Below are 20017 nucleotides of genomic sequence, written 5' to 3'. Positions count from 1 at the left end.
CACACATGCTTAGTGTATTCTCGGCTAACAGCAGTCCCGACCATATTCCTACTATCACAGATTTAATAGCGCTAATATGAATAATGGAACTGTCATTTCACAGAGGTTCACTTTTCATCCCAGCTCTGTCACTACATCTTAGCGTCTTTTCCACACCCACTTTTCCTACGCCTTTCTGCTTACACAACATTTTCCTCTATTAATAACACTTGTTCTATGTATATACTTGGGAGATCGTGTTTATTTTTTAACTGTGAGTTATTTTGTAGATTATGCTTCTTTTATTCAGAACAGCAGTACATTACATAACCATATGCTTCGTCAACACGTCGGCTTATCCGTGATTTTTTTTATGGATCAAAACAGTTAAAACAGTTCATCAGATTTATAATGACTTTAACAGTCATCAAAAAGTGTCCTCTGAACCTACAGGTCTCTTCCTGAAAATATACAAGTGCACACAGCCAAAAGACAACATGATAGCTGTTATTCATCTGGCGAATATGAATTCCAATTGTCAAAGTCTTTCAAGAACTCAAAGACTTCCTGGCAGCTGGAAAGGAAGTGCCACGCTATTTTGCTCTCAGCTCCCTGCTCTTTCTTGGCGTGAAAGTTACAAATTATGGCCAGCTAAGTGAAAAAGTACTGACATCAGTCAAAGTCTGACACGCCTCTGTAGCTTTTGGGTATGAATGCTTGGTGGAAGGAGAGTGGCACGCTGGTGGGGAAGGGGCTTGCATAGAGCAGAGGGGATGATTGATTTCTAATTAACAAGCTGGTTGCCATAATGAAAGACTAGATGGTCTCTACTGGCAGCGGATCAATGGGGAGTGCTTCCTGTGACATCCAGTCTTAATCACACCAGCACAGCTTGCTAAGAATGCACTTATTGCTGAAAATTAATGCTTTCATACTCTCACCATCTCCCCTTTCTCATCCCCACCTCTTTTCTGTCTTAACTTCCACCTCAGACCTCTGCTTTCACTTGATAACAGGGATCACTCAATTACTATCGCTCTGCATGTGACAGTGACGTGCAAATAAGCTAATGTGTTGAGTCATTGACAAATGCGATGTCTGTGTTCAGACAAAGTGGAATGTGCTAAGCTGGTGCAATAGGTATCTGGTGTGTTTGCAACCATAAGTATTTCGGTTAAATACGGTATTATGAAAACAAGTCTAATATTCCAGTCTGCAGTAATTTAAAAGTGACAGTATGGCTCTGTTTCTGGACCTCCCTGCCCTTCCACACGGAAAGCTGGAGAGCAGTAGAGACACCGAGAACAGAACACAGGATCATGGACTAATAAACACTAATGAATGATTAAAATGACACTTTTTAAGTCAGATACAGCACGAAGGAAGGAGCTCTGCTAGGGGTGGGCTGCAAAGTGGCTTGCAGATACACAGCAAGTTCAAGCAGCTTAAAACAGCTTAGATAAAATGCTCTACATGAATTTTGCATACAAAAGTATTACCTGAACTACCAGCTCATGTGGACTGACACTGAGATCAGCTGGTCTGATTTTTGGGCCCTCCAAATAAAAAACACTATGCCACATTTCTGAGTCATGTCTTCTTTCCCTGTGGCTCCAAATCACCCCCAGCTAGCTACGATCCACTGAATGAGAGTCAGGAAAACAAGTATTTCCCTGGGATTTATTCTAACTAACACGTTATTTAAGTTAAACCTATTATGATTATTCCACTGAGTGAACACATACGATGTAAAAAAATAAATGTAATCTCGAGAAGGAGCTGTGGCTTCGGGAATGCTAAAGTTGTGTTTACCGCGAGTTCACACTTTCACTTTATTTATTTTTTTAAATGAAAAATACAAGGGTGAGAGAAACTGTGTCTTTTTATTGGATATTGTCAGTCTCCCTCGAGTGCAGCAAGTCTGGAAGGTGAGGTCTCACTTAATCTTTAGTTTAGACCTCTATCATTCTTGATTTCAGTTCCCGGTTCTCCCTGACAGGCAAGATACAATCAAACACCTGATCCACAGGGGTGTACGACACAGCTCAACTGGGTATTCCTTGGCAAAAAGAGACCTTGTTTTATCTTTTGAAAAAAATATGTCACTGGCTCATTGATATTCCATGTTTTACGGGCTTCTTATCTACTTGGACAGATTTTAAAGACATTCTTTTCTTAAGACTTCTTGAGTAAGTAATGACTAAAAGTGATCTTGGATTTCAGAAATGTAGCTGATGAACCACCAAAAGCAAAAATAGATGTTTGTTGTTGGGGTCCACAGGAAAAAGCTCTGAGGAAGTTTCAATTTTCCTGAGTCAGAACTCACACATGGCGTAATGGAGGCTGGAGGTTTGAGGTTGCATATTTGGGAACAGCGGGGAAATGGGAAGCATTTTCAAGGACGGAATATGTGCTTTTCGATGTGCCGATCTGTAATCTGTTTCTGCCAGCCTGCTGTGTTTTTCTGGGCAGAGTGGGATAGTCGTTTGAAGGAGGCTGATGCTGAATGGGTGGGGGGGAAGGGGCCAGGGCTGGGACTAATCCGCCTGTGCCACACGGCGTGTGCCCAGCACCCAGCCAGTTGCACCAAGCCGCCTCCTCTGTAGTGGGCCCATTGGAGCGCTACAAGTCCCTCTGAATGCTATCAGCACAGACGACACACTGCCCCCCAAGCAGGGATTACAGTTTTCTCAATGAAGCTGCCAGGAGGAGGGTCTAGAGCAAAAAGAGAAGTAGAAGAAAGAGGCGGAGGTGCACAGTGCTCCATCAGCAGCCTCCTTTCTCTTAAAGGAAGAGGCCATTGGCAAAACTGAGAGCAGTTGGTAAAGGATCCCAAGAGAACAACAGAAGGATTCATCACTTTTCTCATCCAGTTTTGAGCCACTTTGTACCCCTTGATGAGAATCACCAACACTGTTGTGAGGCAAAGTGGTAAGGGGGAGTTTGAATAGACACAGAGAACTCTTAATGCCACGTGTAGCCCTGTTATCTGAGACTTGAGAAGGAAATAACTTTGTAAATATATTTACAACCACATGTTAGTTGAAAGTGAACATCAAAGAGGCAGAGGAAAAGGGAAAACTGGAGTGTGCAATTATAAAATAATACAAATAATTTGAATAGACTGCAGAAGGGTGTGTCACTCATGTTTTCTATTAAAACAACTTGAGCAGTAAATACAATGCGGTTGATACTCTCCCTCCCTCAGTGTTTCGAGTATTTTGGCTATTTGAGTTGACGCTCTGTTTCTCATTATACTTTATCATAGAAACTGATACATGCAGCTGCCCCAGGAAGTATTTACGCAATTGAACTTCACTTCTAAGACACGAGATAATTGCATTCGACGACAACATGTGAAAGCAAATGGCATTTGTGTTAAAAAATGAACAACAACTGTGAATAAAAAACATTCTGCACAAAGAAGTTGTGCAAGAAGTTAAATGAGAATAAATAGAAATAAAACATACAAAGAGGGTAAAATGTTTTGTCATCCAATACCAATGCCACTAAAGGCAGAACGGAATTTCAGTCAATCAATCAGTTTGACTGGTTGACGTTCAGCTGAAACAGTTGCGCTGAAAGTTTTCTCCATGTTTTTTTTCTCCACAGTATACAATAGGTGCTCGATGGAAATAAAAGACTTTAATTTTCTCCTCAGCAGGGGTATGCTGGAAACCCTTTCTGCAAAACCCCCCCCCCAAAAACCCAAGTCTCTCACTTGAATAATTTTAAAAATGATTTAAATTTATATTCAAAAATCCCCAACGCACTTCAGAGTTTTTATGAATTCATCAGACTTTGACATTCTCTCTACATGTTACCAGATTTCTTTCCTTTACTTATTGTTCAAAGTTCTGTGTTTTTGCAAAGGTAGTTTTCCATTCCTTGAGCATGGTTTCCAAAATGGGACTTGTACCCAAAATGGGTGTAGACAGGGGATAAAGTGGGATTTGGTATATCGGAGAACCCCCATATTGGGTGTAGCAGTGCAGGGAAAAGAGTACATAAAAATAAGTCACATAATAACTTGCATTGTGAGTTACTGTAGATTTCTCTTTGTGCACAGGCTGTCATCAGCTGACCTGCTACTCTAATATTCACAGTTTTTTTGTGGATTAAAGGCTGATTTCCAAACCCTTGACCGTATAATGTTTGTATAAAAGGTAAATTAGGTGAGTGAAACTAATAAACATCATCCCATTAAATATTATATAGAATAATAATTGCTACCTTTGATGTAACCATACTGAATCACAGTAAACCTGAAACACTGTTGCAAACTAACCTGAATATCCGGCAATAAACTGCCTGGTATTTTCTTTGAATAACACAAAATTATTATACTTCAGTTTGTGATGTTTCACAAAATGGAAGAACACAACTTCAGTAACGTGTGCTGTACACATCCAATATCCGACTTAAAACCTCGAAAATGAATGAGGACATTAAATAGAAGCTTCACATTTCCTCTTTATCAAATTTCACGTGTTGAGCAGTTACTTCTGAAAGCAAGCTCTCTCCCATCTCTCCACTCCTGTCTTACATCTTTCTCCATTTCTGACACTGTCACATTTTCATCTCCCCGGAAAGTACAACAGCTGCTGATTTAGCTGGCAAAAACGTTGCCCAGAAAGTTTGTGTGTTTGGTGATATTTAGAGCTGCTCGAAAATTACATGACATTTAATAAAAAAAAGAAAAAGAAAAAAAGCTGTACTCCATTTATGCTTGTTCCTCTTCTGTGGAGCTAGCTAGTTTCTTAAGTATCTAACTTTCCTCACATCTGCACCATGAACACAGGGATGAGATGAAAGAAAGGATGTGTTGAAGTTGTTAGGAGGCTGTGGGATGTCACTCTTGTCTTATTACTGAGTAAATATCTCCAAGACATAAAAAAAAAACCCCTAATTTGACAGTAACCAGCCTATCAGAGCTACAGGTTTATCAACTGAAGGTGCTGGAGCATCCGCTTTAAATCTTAGATGTAGGTCTAGCATGCTAGTTTGGGTGGCTTGGATGCTTGGAAGACATTTTGCTCTTTATTTACTGCTTAAGAATCAAACATTGAACATGTTTGATTCTTCCTCTGTGCTGTCAGAACCCACAAACCCTCTTGCTAAACAGATCTATGGAACTAAAATTGGCATGTTACTCAGTGCACAAACTTTTCTACTCCACATGAACTAGGAAAAATAAAGAAGACAGCATATCCGAAAAGGACTAGTATGCCAGCATTTTAAAAGAATCAACAATGACTTATATACATAAGACACCAAAAACTTCCAGATGAAATCAGAGCAAACACATGCAGAGAATTGTGAGCTGAAGCGACACGCTTTGTGTCAAAGCAAACATAAGAAATCAAGTTTACAAGTAACATGGACAAATAAACTTTTTGTGCAAATAGAGAAAGAGGGACGCTATTTTACGCAGTTTTAAAAATGAAGCTGCTCTGCTGCAAAATGTCTTTTGTACTTTTTTCTTTTCCTTTGTCCTAATTCTTACATTAAGAATAATGACAAATTAGACATGCCTGAATGCGTTTTTAAGCAAATAGCAATCGTGTTCACAAAGTACAGCCATTGTCTTCCCACACTGTGGCTTCCATTAGCTTTGTTTACTGCTAAATCCTGAGAAAGTCACCACCAAGAATGCTGCTAAAGTGCATCAAAGGTGGAAAAGCTCATAATGTCACTATAATTGATGTGGTTTACGTTGGCTGCAAAATGTGTGCCAGGAGTGGAACATGCTGGTATTTGTGCTTTCTAAAACAGAAACCCACACACTTCAGAAACAGACACATGGGAAATGCACTATTTGAGGACACGTTAGGACAACGGGAGTCTAGTTTCTGCACATCACACTCCAAATCAGCCCCCCCTCTGCCTCCCAACAGACAAACATGCACTCTAGCATCCTGAAAATCCTTACAGCCACTCATCTGCCCACTCGTGAAAGTTAATGAAAACACAACTCACATGTGCTTGTTAGGAGCTTTCTTGTTTTGGCTGGAAAATGAATCCGTTGAGGAAATTGAAAATAAAAGATGTAGCAGTTCTGTGCCGCTTGGCCAGATAAGACTGGCACAGGCGCGCACCTCTGCCTGGCAGGGATCCACTCACTGCCTTCAATTTTAGTTTTTCTACCACACCTGGCACCACGCTGGCATCATTCTGGCACCAGCCAGGCAACGGCTAACAATGTAACTGCTATCTAAGGAGATTTTCTGTGCTCTGATGCAGTAAATCAATTTTCCAGAAATGTAGCTTATAGGTGGCATCTGCGCCATCTCAACTATCACGGCTTGAATTTCTCTGCTGCAGCCTTTCATTGACTCTTTATGAGAAAAAAGAAAACAAAGGCGGCAACAGAGAAGTGTGTTTGTCGCTGCAAGTTTATTATTATTTCTGCAATGTCATGCGTTTGTACAGTATGTTATAATAGCTTAAGAACATTAATAAGGAAATATATTGGCATAGCAATTTAGCCCATGACAGCAGGAAAATACTAACTTATGTTGCGATGTCATTTTGTAACACCGCCACAGAGAATTGTAATAGCCCGCTGATCAGGACATTTGTGTTTAGCCAGCGGAACATCTGACCTGTCTCTATGTCATGATGGATCACCCACCAAGAGCTGAGTGCTGTGCACACAGCCAGGCGTGCATGTGTGACAAAGGGAAGATTCCCAATGAATATCCATTCTCATTTCTCGCCCATCTGCTCCTTGATATAAAGGAAACTGGCATAACTCAGAAAGCACAATGGTTTTTAAATGGTTCATCATTCAGTGTCCACAAAGACAGAACACCCAAACACACCCAAAAAAGCCCATACAAACAGTAATACACTTGACACACTTCTCTCTACCCACTGAAGTGACCTATTCAAACACAGCAGCAGGAGGCAGAGAGGCTGAAGGGCCGGGAAGCTAATGAATGCACGGGTTTGGACCACTTGAAAGTGCTTGTGCTGTCCGCATGTTGCTTTTTGCTCACAAGAGAGCCCTATTAAACCATTAGCCCCTCGCCCCTCACTTCTTTCCCCAGTCTTGCTCACGTTTACGCTGTTCCCAAAACTGCATAAAATCTAGGACAGTCTTTAAATGGTTTGCTGACCAAGGTTTCTTCAAGTTTTCTTAGTCTTGTGAAGTGACACATACAAAATATTACATGTAAGGGGAACAGAAATGTAAGGTGGACAGAAAAAAAAAAGTTCTAATCTAATCTTCCCAGGAACAGAACTCTAAACAATGCAGCACTGACAAGAAGTGGTCAGAGGTCAGAAAGCAGACACTTAACAGTCCTCAGAGGTTAAGTACTGCAGAAGGTGCTGATGACATCCAAGCGGCTGCCATAGTCACAGCAGATTGATGTCATTTGGCCATTCAATCTGAAGCCGGCGCGTGCCTGTTTGGATAGTCTAAAGATGGGCCCTATGTTTGCAAGACATCTTTCTGGGGGTTTACTAGCATAATGTGATGTAGGCAAGATAATATTTGCTTTTCTACAACCCTTCTGGGGCCTTGTTCTTGTGACCTTCAATTCAACATGTTGTTCTACAGACATCAGTCAACAGCACACTTGCAGAAAAACTCCCCCAACCATGACGAGTAATCAACTTTGCAGATAGATAATGGCCTCTTTCACTTTGCGAGGCACAATGAGCTGTTTCTGGCGACTGACAGGAGAGCGGACAGAGCAATTCACTAAGCCTAATCTCATAGGTTATCGTGGCATGAGCTGATGGCATTTTGTGAGGATGAATTTATCGCCAAACTCCCACTAAGAATGTCATTTAGTGGCAACGTCCAAATCTCCTTGAAATGTTGATTGTTTCTCTGGCTTTTTCAATCATTTGCACATGGAAAAGGTCCACGGACTAAACCATAGACAGATTAGGAAAGGCTGTTTCAGCATCTACTGACAACTCCTTTTCTAAGCAGCCGTCTTGTTTTGCCCCTTCCTCCTCCTGAGCGACACTGAAAAAGACCATTGTATGGGCTGTTTGGAACCTGCATGGTTGCGTGAGTGGCTCAGTGCTTCACAATGACATCAAGAACTGTGCATATAAAAGCAAGCTCTAGACAACTCACTCACACTTTCAAGTGGCACAAACAAAACGCAGATGTCCATACGAAAAGTCGTGGTACGATAAACATGACTGTGGGGGTTTTTTCCAAGAGTGTACGGCCATTAACACAAACAAATTGGTGCAAACACCTTGACATGAAAAAGACCCCAATCAATCTCACTGGCCCCATTTCTACCTATATACCTCCATTTGTCTGGCTGTTCTCTGCTGACTTTCAGAGGACACCACACAGCCCTTCTGTCCCCTCGCCAATCTGTGCTTTCTAATGAAGACCCAAACGCTCCACGATCCGGTGAAATGATGTCCCTTCAGTTCCGGATTTAAATCTAATGCTCTGTTTAGATCAAATCTGCCTGTTCCTTTTCTTCTCTCTGCTGTGTCACCGTGTTTTCTTAATGTTATTGTTCATCTGTGAAGACGAACACGCAAGATTTCCACAGCAGGGTGACGAGAAATGACAGAAATGCAAAACAGCTTTCTCTGATTAACTGTGTTTAGAAACCGTGCTCTGGGTTTTGTATTCTGATGTTGCTTCTTATAAACATGTGGTTGCTGTATAGAGACCGTCGCTGACTCCCAGAGCAGTGTTAAAAGAGGCCAGGCGGCAAATGAAAAAAATGTTTTAACATCATTGAAATAAAGAGAGCTGCTTCCCGAGTGTATCAAGAGTAGTTCAAAAGGGTCATTTGGTTATTTAGAGGACAGCCTTAAATCCCAGTGTGACCTCACTTTTTTTTTTCTTTTTTGCTTCTGTCTCTTTATTAAAAGATAAGGCTCTACGTAGGCAGTATGTGCACACTTGGCTTCCATTTGTCTGGAATAAGAAGCGACCCTAGAGTCCGAATGTGAGCAAACAAATCTCAACAGACCTTTTCATTTCTCCCCTTTTGTTTCCAAGCAGTTCAGAAAGTCCCAACAGTGCTGTATTTCTGTTTTGTCCACAATGACCCTGCCAGTACACCCACCCTCTCAAACATTTCTCAGCCTCTCTTGGTCATTTCATTCTGATAGCTAAACACCGTAATCTTGTCTACACATTCAAAAGTACACTGCCCACACATGGTCTTATCACTCAAAAGCAACAGAGAAGCAAGAGGCAGTGAGGTCAGGTTGGAAACTCAATTACTGTGCGGCCACACTGAATCTTCCTCTTGCTCTGCGCCAAACGCTGAGTTAGATTTCTGAAACACTCACCTCCTGTCTCTTTTATAAAAGATCATCTATCTCTTTCCTTTTCTGTAACTTTACCTCCATCCACTAACCTCTACCTCTTCTCCTTCACAGTCTTTCTTCAGTTTTCTTTTCTACAGCTTCTTCAACAAGCATACAGCCAGAACCTCGAATACTTTCCACCCCCATTTCGTTCAATAGTTATATCACACATTGCTTTAGAAGATTAAACCAAAATCTAATCCAAAACTAACGTTCAAAAAGCACAGAAAAACAGGGGAAAAATATAAACCACTTAAATACACAAGCTTATTCCCAGAAAACACTTTGCTTGCTCTATCATATAACGAGAGGATGTCATTTTTTTGTCTTTTTCTATCACTCCACATTTAGCAGGGCATGCAGACAGATGCCCGTCCTCAGTCTCACTGCTGTGTATGTGTAGCCCCTCAAAATCCACTCAATTCCTACCACGATGAGCCTGGCAATGGCTGTGGTAAGAACATGCAAGGCTGGCTGTAACCATCAAGGTTTGAAAAGATGAGAGAGGTGGAAAAGAGACGAGACTGGGATTGCTCACGATTGCACAACTATGCACACAGCCAGCAGCATTTCACTTGCTCGCTTGCCATTTTTCCCTTCCATCCCCAAGCAAACTCAGTCAAAACCCTGGAAATGTAACAATGACCTGCTGCCATGTGCCAAAACATGGGACAGAGGCGGGGGGGGGGGGGGGGGGGGAGAAAAAAAGTGAGCAGCTTGGAACCCTGTCATTTTTCTGTGCAAGCCCTGCTGCTGGTATCTTATCGGCTCAATCCTCTCATCGTCATTTAAATCTCCCCCTACTCCATCCGATCCCAGTCTTGGCCCTATTTAAATCCCTCCCTCCTCCCAGTCCACCACATTTCTAATGCTAATTATCTAAACCTCTCTGTGCGCGCTTTCCCTCCCATCCACCAGCTAGTTATTCAAATCTCTCCCCACCCACTCTCCCTACAAGCCCGGCCCCAGTTAAAGGTGCTTGACTGAAGGGCTGATCCGGGCTGTTATTTTTCCGACATAGAATAATACTGCTTCATCCTTTCCTGATCTGTTTTCCTGCCCTTTTTTTCCTTTCTTCATACAGTTACACAAACTCTGAATTGAGAGTTAAGATAACTGGATTCCGTCGTCAACAATAATGTATTAAATTAAATCAAATACATCAGCAAGGTGCACGCAATGCATGTATATTTAGGAAACCGTATATGGTGGACACATTAAAATGTGCATACATCAATTCTCTGTTAAGATGATAGCTGCGTGGGAATGTAACCTTAGTCGGTCTGTGGTGGCCTGTTAGGGTCACCGTCCCCAGTGTTAAGTAAGGCGAGAGCGAACGAGCAGAGTTTGGGGAGGTCAGAGGGGATCTGCTTTCCAGGACCAGGTGCCGGCACAACAGTGTGGGAAAGGGGACACAAGTATCTGTCTCCTCTTCTAGTCGAAGCACGATTCACTGATTTCCTAATCTTTTCTCCCTATCAGTCAGAGCATCTCTTTCTGTGGTGCTCCGTTTTGTCCATTCGCACTCGCAGCCTTCACACTCTCTCTCACTCTCATTCAGTTGGAGGGATCTCGCCGTTAGTCCTGTGGAGAAGCCACCTACACATGGAGCATCGGGATCAGAGGAGTCCCACTCAGCATCACTATTTATTACAGTTACATAAATGCTGGTTTCCAACAACAGCCACCTCACAGAACCTGTTAACTCCCATGTGCACACGCAACAGCCGCACGAAACACCTGCACGAAAAGGAATTAACTGCACCCGCAGTGTGCAAAATTCTTGTTCGATAAGTTCGTTGTATGTCTTACTGCAAAGTGCATATTATGCATATTGCATTTTTGTAGAAATGAATCATCAAAAAGAGATTTTTTTTAAAATACACAATTTTATCAATTCAAAGCATTTCTATTTTACTGATTCCTTACTGACATCAACATTGCTGAAACAAACACATCCCATTCTCTTTTCCATGCAGAATTTTTTTAAAAAGTGGACACCTTAGGGGGTGTGCTCACCTTGATACTCCTGTCCAGGGGTGTAGGTGGTGGGGTTGCCTGTAATTTGGAGGGTGAGAAGCACCTCTCCCCCACCTTCTGCTATCCCGGCTCCCTCCAGCTCACCGTGGTGGGTGCACAGGAAGAAGAAGGGGTTGAAACGGGGGTAGAAGCTCGCAGGGGGAGCCCCGAAATCCATGTTGCTGCTCCCCAGGACGAGGGCAAGCAGGGCACAGCCTAAAGCACCCCCAAGAGAGGCCCGCGCCATGGCCATCTGCCCTCACACCACGCGAGGGGCTGAGGGAGTGAAGGTGGGTGAAGTGGCAAGGAGAGTGATGGCTGGGAGCAAGGGAGGCGCTGGTAGAGCTCCAGAGGACAGGTTTGGAGTCCAGAGATGAGTCGAAAGTCCAAAAGTGTGTGGGTGAGAGTGTGCACGTCTTGTGTGTGCTTGTATGTGCAGTATTTCTGTGTCTGAGTGTGTGGGCTTGGTCGTCAGGAAAACTGCTCTTCTTTTTCCTCTCCCTGTCCTACCTCCACTCTCGGGGAGTTCAGAGCTTCGCCTGTGCTGTCCTGCTCCGGCGTTTAAATACCTCACCCCCTCCCTCTGTTTCCCTCTCTCCTCCCACCCTCCCTCCCTCCCTTCCTCTCTCTGTCTCTCGTTCGCTCCAACACCAGCTCCACGCGTGCTGTATGCGCTCTACAAGACGGCCTCCCTCCTCTCTCTCATCCAGCTCTTCTCTCCTCCCTCTTCTCCGCCAGTCTATCACTCTGAATTTTTCCTTAATCTCGTTCTCCCCCTCTCTTATCTCCTCCTTTTTACCTCTCACTAAACCATTCTGTTACTCCATATTGCACTCTTGTATCCCTCTCTGGAGACCTTGGCGGCCTTATCTCTATGCATCTGTTAGTTTCTTCATCCCTAAGCAGCCCTCTGACAGATCCCTTTCACTCTTCTCTTCCTTTGTCTTTTTGCCCATCCACCAGACTGTCTCCTCCTCTCCCACCCACTATCACACCTCCTTTCTCCCTCCCTATTAAGCTCTCTTCACCTCCCTCTCCTTCCCTTTCTCTCTTTCTGCTGTTCTCCCACTTTGCCCCTCGATCTCCCTCTCCTTCTTCTTTCAAACCTCTACCTCTCCGTCTCTTCTCTCATCTTTAGAAGTGCTCGGCATTTGTTTTTCTTCTTCTCCTCTGTCGCTTTTTTTTCATGGGTTTTCCATGAGAATCTCCTTTTCCACAAGATTCTCCAACTTTTTTCCCCTGTCAGACTAGCCCGCGCCACCGTTCCACCCTGCATTACTCCACCACCAGCTGATGGATAAGTATTCGTCCAGCACATGCATATCTTCCCTTTTCACCTGCGAGTAAATACAAAGAACCTGTATTACAGCCATGCGACTCTCTTTCTCTGCCCATCTCTCTCTTGCTCTGTGTGTAAGTGATACACTTTGCACCCCCCACCACCCAACAAGCATTCCTTCTTCAGACCTTGTGGAGACAAAAACATTTTCCAGATATATGACAAACACATAAAAATTGTCTCAGTGGCCGCACAGTTCCTTTCATGGCACACGGCCAAAGACAAAACAGACACATGAAATAAATTATTATCAAAAGGGGGGGGTGGACGTAAAGAAGCTGTTGTTACCACCAATTATTTCCTCTGGTGTTTCTCTTTAGCTGCCTGCTGGGTTTGTGTTGCATCAGTTCCTATTGCAGACATAAACACTCCCAAGCCAGCTAGGTACACACAGACACACGCACACTCACACTCAGCAGCTTCATGTCCAAACAGCCTGACTGACCCACAGCAAGAACGCACAACCAGTCCTGCATGGGCAGCTGCTTTCACAGCTTAAACGCTGCACCAGACACACATATGTATGCACATATACAGATACAAATACACAGTTGCACAACGAATCAAAATGCACTAAAGAGTACTCTTGTTTACAGACAAACACACAAAGAAATATAGTAAGTGGTTCTGTCAGTTTCTTGTTATCTCTATGTTGATATAATGACTTATATTTGGCTCTTGCAAAGTTATTCACCTGCCAGGGCAGCTGCAGCTCACAGACCAGCTCCAGTCAGCGTGTTTATCCACATTGCAGTCCAGACATCCAAGACGGCTGGGCAAAAAGACAAATATTATGCAACTGTAAAGGGAAGCTTCACTCACTTTGTGGATTTCTATTATAGTGGTCAGTCTGATTTATAATAACTTGTGAAAAGTGCCAGACAAAACCACAAATCCCAGAGAAGCTTCAGCTACACTTACATCCAGCCTGATAATGAAGGAAAACATGACATGGTGTGAAATAAGCTTAATGCAAACTGTACTGTCAAGCTTGAACAAAAAACCCTCTTTCTCTGTTAAATTCAGTGCTCTCCTCGCCATTTTTTTAAAAACTTTTTCTCTGTCAATACTCCACTAAGCATAGTTCATGCTATATGAGATCATGTGTTTGAGTTTTAGTTCTTTTTTTAATGCATAGGCAAATTATAGAGACTCTCTCTCTCTCATAACCATTAAAAAACTCTTAGAGTGCTGTGGAGTCACACACAAACACACATTTCCCTCATATAGGATCCAAGATAATCATGTGACCAGACTGCTGGGACAACACATTAAAAGGATGACTAAAGTGCATAGCAGCAACTTTACCATGAACAGGTGTACTGTAATGCTTTGTTTTGACACGTTCACCGCAGAACTGCGATGGAAAACAAGTACATCGGGACAGTGCAGGTAGTTACTGGACGGCAGCAACTTTTTAGAAACAGCGTGTGCCCTCCCCAGATTCTTTATAAGGTCAGCTCGGCGGACCTGTCTGCCGAGACTGGAGAGTGAGATCAGAGGTTATCACAGTCCTATGCTGTTCCTCTCAAACAGTCTGCAGTTGCCCAACAGCTCTGTGTTGGCTTAATGAAGCACTTTTAATTAAACTAAATGCATTAAGTCACTGGTGGGATTTCTTTTTAGAACTTAATTCCTTAAGTGCAGTTACAGTAGCATTTTGCACAAAATGATGCTTTGCTGTAGTTCCAGCCTGAAGTATGCAGTGAAAAATGTACTCCTTAAGTTTATAGTTTTAAGAAAATAAAATATTTGAAAAGTCTGAACAAGAGGTGAAAATTGCTCCCAACGAAAGCCAAATCGGTTTGTACTGCTGCGTCACTTGGAACAAGATGTTGCTTTTGAAGTTTTCGAGGAATGGACAACAGAAGGAGGGAATCGCACAAAACCAAGAAGAAACCAAGAAAACGTCTTCTGGTTTCCTCAAAGAAGTTCCAGTAAAGCATCAGCGGGCCAGGATGGGGGTAACAGTTTGGGGTAAACAGAAAACTGTAAAGTTCATGAAGTGTAACCTCTTTATTTGGTTTATATAAAAACTTGTTTATATCCTAGATGGATAATGCAACACAAATAATTAAGTAGACGGCTGCTCTTTCCACAGTATAGTTTACATGACCGGTACACTGACGGCCCACGCAGCTCATTATTTTTAATTAGCCCCACTTATTTAGACAAAAGCACAGTGTGCGAGCCCTTTCATTCATTTCACTGCGACGACTGCATTGACACAATGGGTTTGCTGATGCAGTGGACTCAAGGGGGAAAAAAATCAGTCTAGCCAAGGCACCAGACAAAATTTTCCACTGGTACCACTGGTCCTACAAACTTTCTCAGTTGAGCACACCATCTTGCTTTAAGTTTAAAATCTATTTTTTATGACAAATTATTATAAGAAACAGAAAAGAGACTCAACACTTTGTGGTTTTGTCGGGAGTGAAGTAGAGAGGAACTCAAAATTTTGGTTGACGTATTAAATGATGATGTATTGAAGCTTAAAAGTTTAAACTATGTTTTTATGACAAGGAGTTTAGCGATAGCAGCTCCCTCTTACTGTAATTACAGGTACTACAATAGCTGTTGTGGTTGAAAACATAGACTGTACATAAAAGATCAACAACAACAACATCAGCTTTATATGCAGAGTTAAGTCAATGCAGAAGTGCCTTAAACCTGCATTCTTATTAACAGCCAGAAGGGGGCGACTCCTCTGGTTGCAAAAAGGCTTGTGCAGAAGTTTAAAGCAAAATTGCCCTTGGATGCCTCGCTGTATGACTTAAAACTTTCCTGTTGATTCAACTGGTAGTTTTAATTCACATTTAATACAATGTAATGTTCACCTGCTAAATTAAGGTCATACTTAAAAGGATGACACAGCATAGCATGCTTTAGGGCTACGTTGACAACTCGCTAGTATATGAGAGCCCGTCTAAATAACTGCATACTTTAAGTATAAATTGTGTCATAGTTCATCCTAAACACTGACTACCTTTCATGAAAAAAAGAAACAAACAAACTCATACTCTCACAAATACATCTGCACAAAATGAAGAATTTAACTCATGACTAAAATCAGAGCGCTCTAAGACAGAATGAATACTTGAACAAGTGTTTCTGATGCCGGTGGCGCGCTCGAGGATAGCCATTTGTTACCTGTAGCAGGCTTTAGTAACAAACACTCACACCCCTGAACCTGGTGATCTCTCCATATTCCTCATGTAGGTCCTGTCCTACATCTATTACACCGTGGCTATTGTACAGCCCCTTCCCCTATGTGCACACACAGACGTATTAATACACAAAACACACACACACACATACACAGAGTGCGACTGGGGGCTATCGTTCTCCATTATGAAAACTAGGTCGGGGAGGAGTGGGCGAGTAGAGTGGGGCAGTAATTATTTTTATCATTATTAATTTCCACCTCAAGCTTGCGCCGGGGCTTTTTTGTCTGCTTCAATCTTCATTTCAGCCCCCAACATCCACACATGCACACACCACCATCACTACCAGTGTCTTTGAAAAGGCTACGTGCCAAACAAGGCAGAACAGAGCATGGGGGCACAAAAGAGGAAAAGAGCTCAAAGGGATAGAAAGAGTTTGACAGAGAGCGAGAGGGGCGACAGGGGAAGCCGGAGGGGTCGGACGTGTCGCCTCATCACTCACCGGACCCTAATTTACACTAACAGGTTGTTTACTTGATATGGCGAATGATAATAAAAGCCTGGGTGTTGGATGAGGGGAGAAGGCAAGGAAAGAGAAAAATTGAAAGCGAGGCCCTGCGGGAACACTTCGGCGCTGTGATGGCTTGCACACTCCAATTAGTCCCATGAAAAGCTTCTCTCCCTAGAAAGGAGTTAAGGAAGGGGTGAGTTGCTCATTGCGTAAATAAAAACAGCCATATTCACCCCAAAACTCTCTTGCTGGGCCACTGCACAAGGAACAACTTCACTGGTTGTTGGGACTCAGCCGTGGCCACGTACAATGAAAACACAGTTTTCAAGTTTGTGTTAGGGTCCCTGGGTCGTTGACCCAGTGTTTTGTGTTTTTGGTTTTTTGATTTTGTTATTTCATTATATTCTAGCTTTGCTTTACGGGTTTTAGGATTATTCTTAGTTAAGGTTCTCTGGGTGGAGTTTGGTTAGAGCTTTAGTGTTCTGGTTTTCTGTCTGTGTAATCCTTAGTTGCTGTCTCCCCTGTCTGCTATATCCCCGTGTCCAGTCAGGGTCTGTGTCTGCCCTGGTTCCACGTCTCTGTTCCCTCTGTTGTAGTGACTGCATGTGAGTCTGTGTCTTTTGTTCAGTCTCTGTTATGTTTCCTGTTTTACTTTGAAAGTCCATGTCTCATGTTAATGTGTTTGGTTTTGCTTCCTTTGTCTCGTTAGGCCTGATTTGCCCCAGCTGTGTTTCCCTCCTGTTACTCATTCCCTGATTGCTCCCTCTGTGTATTTTAGCCCTGTGTTTCTCTGTGTCCGTGTCGCGATCTACCGTTTATTTTGCTGTGTGTTTTGTCATTCCGCCGGTGTTAGTTTAGTTTGATTTTTTCCAGTTATGTTATGTTTGAGTTCAACATTAAAGCTGCTTCGGTTTAAGTTTGTCTCTGGAGTCTGCACCTTGGGTCCTATTCCTGTCTGCACACAGCCGTCACTTAACAGTTTGTTTTGTTAATGACACTAAATTTGTTATTTGTACTGTACGTATTACACGTAGGTTCAGCGACCACAAAAAAATAAATAAATAAAAAACAACCAAAAAAAAAACGCTGCTGACACTCACTAAATAAATGAATGACTTGAAATGCACCTTTAACCATACATAGTCCATAACAGTGTGCAAAGACTGCAAAATCAATGTAGTGATTTACTTCTGCTCCAACTATAAATAAATATTAATCAATTTAAAACTGTTAAAAAAGCAGTGTTTTCCTTTGGATCATTTGAAGGTCTAGTTCTGTTACTGCTGTGTGCTGTAGTATCTATTTCCATCTATCCATCCAACTTCATCCGCTTTATCCGGGGCCGGGTCGCGGGGGCAGCAGCCTAAGCAGAGAAGCCCAGACCTCCCTCTCCCCAGCCACCTCCTCCGGCTTTTCCGGGGGAACACCAAGGCGTTCCCAGGCCAGCCGAGAGATATAATCTCTCCAGCGTGTCCTGGGTCTGCCCCGGGGCCTCCTCCCGGTGGGACATGCCCGGAACACCTCACCCAGGAGGCATCCTTGTCAGATGCCCGAACCACCTCAGCTGGCTCCTTTCGATGTGGAGGAGCAGCGGCTACTCTGAGCCCCTCCCAGATGCCCGAACCTCTCACCCTATCTCTAAGGGAGAGGCCAGCCACCCTTTGGAGGAAGCTCATTTCCGCCTCTTGTATCCACGATCTCGTTCTTTCGGTCACTACCCACAGCTCGTGGCCATAGGTGAGGGATTTCCATCTATTCTATACCAATCATCCTCATGTAGTCTTTGTTATGCAGGTCAAATTTATGCATCTCTGATAAAATTCAGCCATCTGATAGAAAATCTTCCTCTTGATTTTTTTCGCCTACAGTAAAACTTTTTATTAGACTTATCTTTGGTGCAACACTTGAAATATTATATGTGTGAATGTGTGCGTGAATGGGTGGATGGATGACTGGATATGTAAAGCGCTTTGGGGTCCTTAGGGACTAGTAAAGCGCTATATAAATACAGGCCATCTACCATTATAACAGGGTCTCCTCCTGTCTTTTCATAGAAGATCAGATTACTACGGTTTTCTCTATATTCTTATAAGATCTTTACCTTACAAAATAAAGCACCTTGAGGTGACTGCTGAGCTGAACTGAATTGAAAAAGTTAATCTTGTATTTCATTATAGTTGTTCATTGCACTGGGTTGTCAGAAGTTACGTGATTGAATCGGTTTATTTGTTTGCTAGCAGGATTATTCTTTACGTTATAGATGGAATTGGATTAAAACTTGATCAGTGGAGGAGGTTGCCTCAACATCATCATATCAAATGTAAAGCTTTGATATGGATCTAGATGCAGGATATTTTGTACCATTCTGAGATAGCGTGCCCACTGGACACTTTATTTATAACATCTTGTTCCTACTGGGTTGGACCATGTTTTGCTTTCAGAACTGCCTTACTTCTTCGTGGCATAGATTCAACAAGGTGCTCAGAGATTTTGGTCCATATTGACATGAGAGTATCACACAGTTGGCTGCAGACGTGTCATTAATACATCCATGATGCAAACTTCCAGTGTCGTCACATCCAAACGGAGTCCTCTTTTGGACTGTCATCTAATTGCTGTGGAGACCATTTGAGTACAGTAAACTCATTGTCATATTCAAGAAACCACTTTTTGATGATCCCAGGAGATCAGCAGTTTCTGGAATACTCAGAGCAGACTGTCTGGCACCAACAACCATGCAATGTTCAAAGTCACTTGAATTGGATTTTTGCCCATTCTCACGTTGGGTTTGAACTTCATCTTGACTATTTCTACATGCCCCCCTCCCCCCAAACAAAACTGGGGTGCTGAAGTAGGTAGTGGGTGTATGTATAAAATCGAAATAAGAAAAATCATATTGATGTTCTTAAGAAAATTTCACAAGCTAAGCTAGTTAGAGACAACTTTTTAGATCTAGACATTCATGCGCTCTCTGCTTTAACAGATGAAGGCATTAAATACTCAGATTTTGTGTTCAGACACTAAGACAGAAGTTTTCCCTCTTAAAATCAAGCATAAGTCCTCATGGCTGCTAAAAACAAAAAAAATCCCATGTCCTCTGTCCTCCACTCCTCAATTAGGACAAAAATCTCTGGAAGTGGCTACACTGACACCTTGATGAATGAGTAAGCCATGCAGAGTAAGTACAGCATCATCCTTTAAACGACAGTGGGATCAACATTCCCCACATTCTATGGTTCTCTTCTACCACATAAACAACTGAAAATCCAAACTCAAACCTGCTGTTTGGACAAAGCGAGATAAAGGTTGATGTATAAAAACTCGCTTTAGTGAAACATCTGTTCATGGAAATGTCTGCAGACACAATGCGTTAACAATTATATGTAGTATAAAAGTGACAGGAAAAACAAGAAAAGCAAAAAAAAGATCTTCGACAAAAGAACTCTGTTCATTCACACAGTTCAGGGGTGACTCAGTTGTTTTTGCTTTCCACTTTAGGGCCACATTAATCTGCCAGCAACCAGTGGAGAGTAGCAGAATATGTGTGGGACTCTGTGAGGCCATGTTACAAACCAAAACACTGGACAGAACAAAAATGAAAAAGAACGTAAAATGGTATTTAATTTGTTATGGTTAAAAGCAAGTAAACATCTAAGACTAATTATTCAGTTATACAAGAGTAGGTTTTGAGACTAG

At 42.5% G+C, this 20017-nt stretch overlaps 1 protein-coding gene across 5 annotated transcripts in view; it reads right to left on the bottom strand.

The window, feature by feature from the left end:
• reln (reelin) overlaps positions 1 to 11877 on the bottom strand; it is a 100304-nt gene extending 88427 nt beyond the window's left edge. For all 5 annotated transcript variants that reach the window (XM_026175513.1, XM_026175515.1, XM_026175514.1 and 2 more), the window contains exon 1: positions 11308 to 11877. In XM_026175513.1, coding sequence (XP_026031298.1) covers positions 11308 to 11560 — 253 coding nt within the window. In that variant the 5' untranslated portion in view covers positions 11561 to 11877. The remainder of the gene's footprint in view (positions 1 to 11307) is intronic.
• Positions 11878 to 20017: the final 8140 nt, after the last annotated feature.

Source organism: Astatotilapia calliptera, chromosome 7 (assembly GCF_900246225.1).
Source record: "Astatotilapia calliptera chromosome 7, fAstCal1.2, whole genome shotgun sequence".
Classification (NCBI taxonomy): Eukaryota; Metazoa; Chordata; class Actinopteri; order Cichliformes; family Cichlidae; genus Astatotilapia; species Astatotilapia calliptera.
This window is presented reverse-complemented; position numbering and strand designations above follow the sequence as displayed.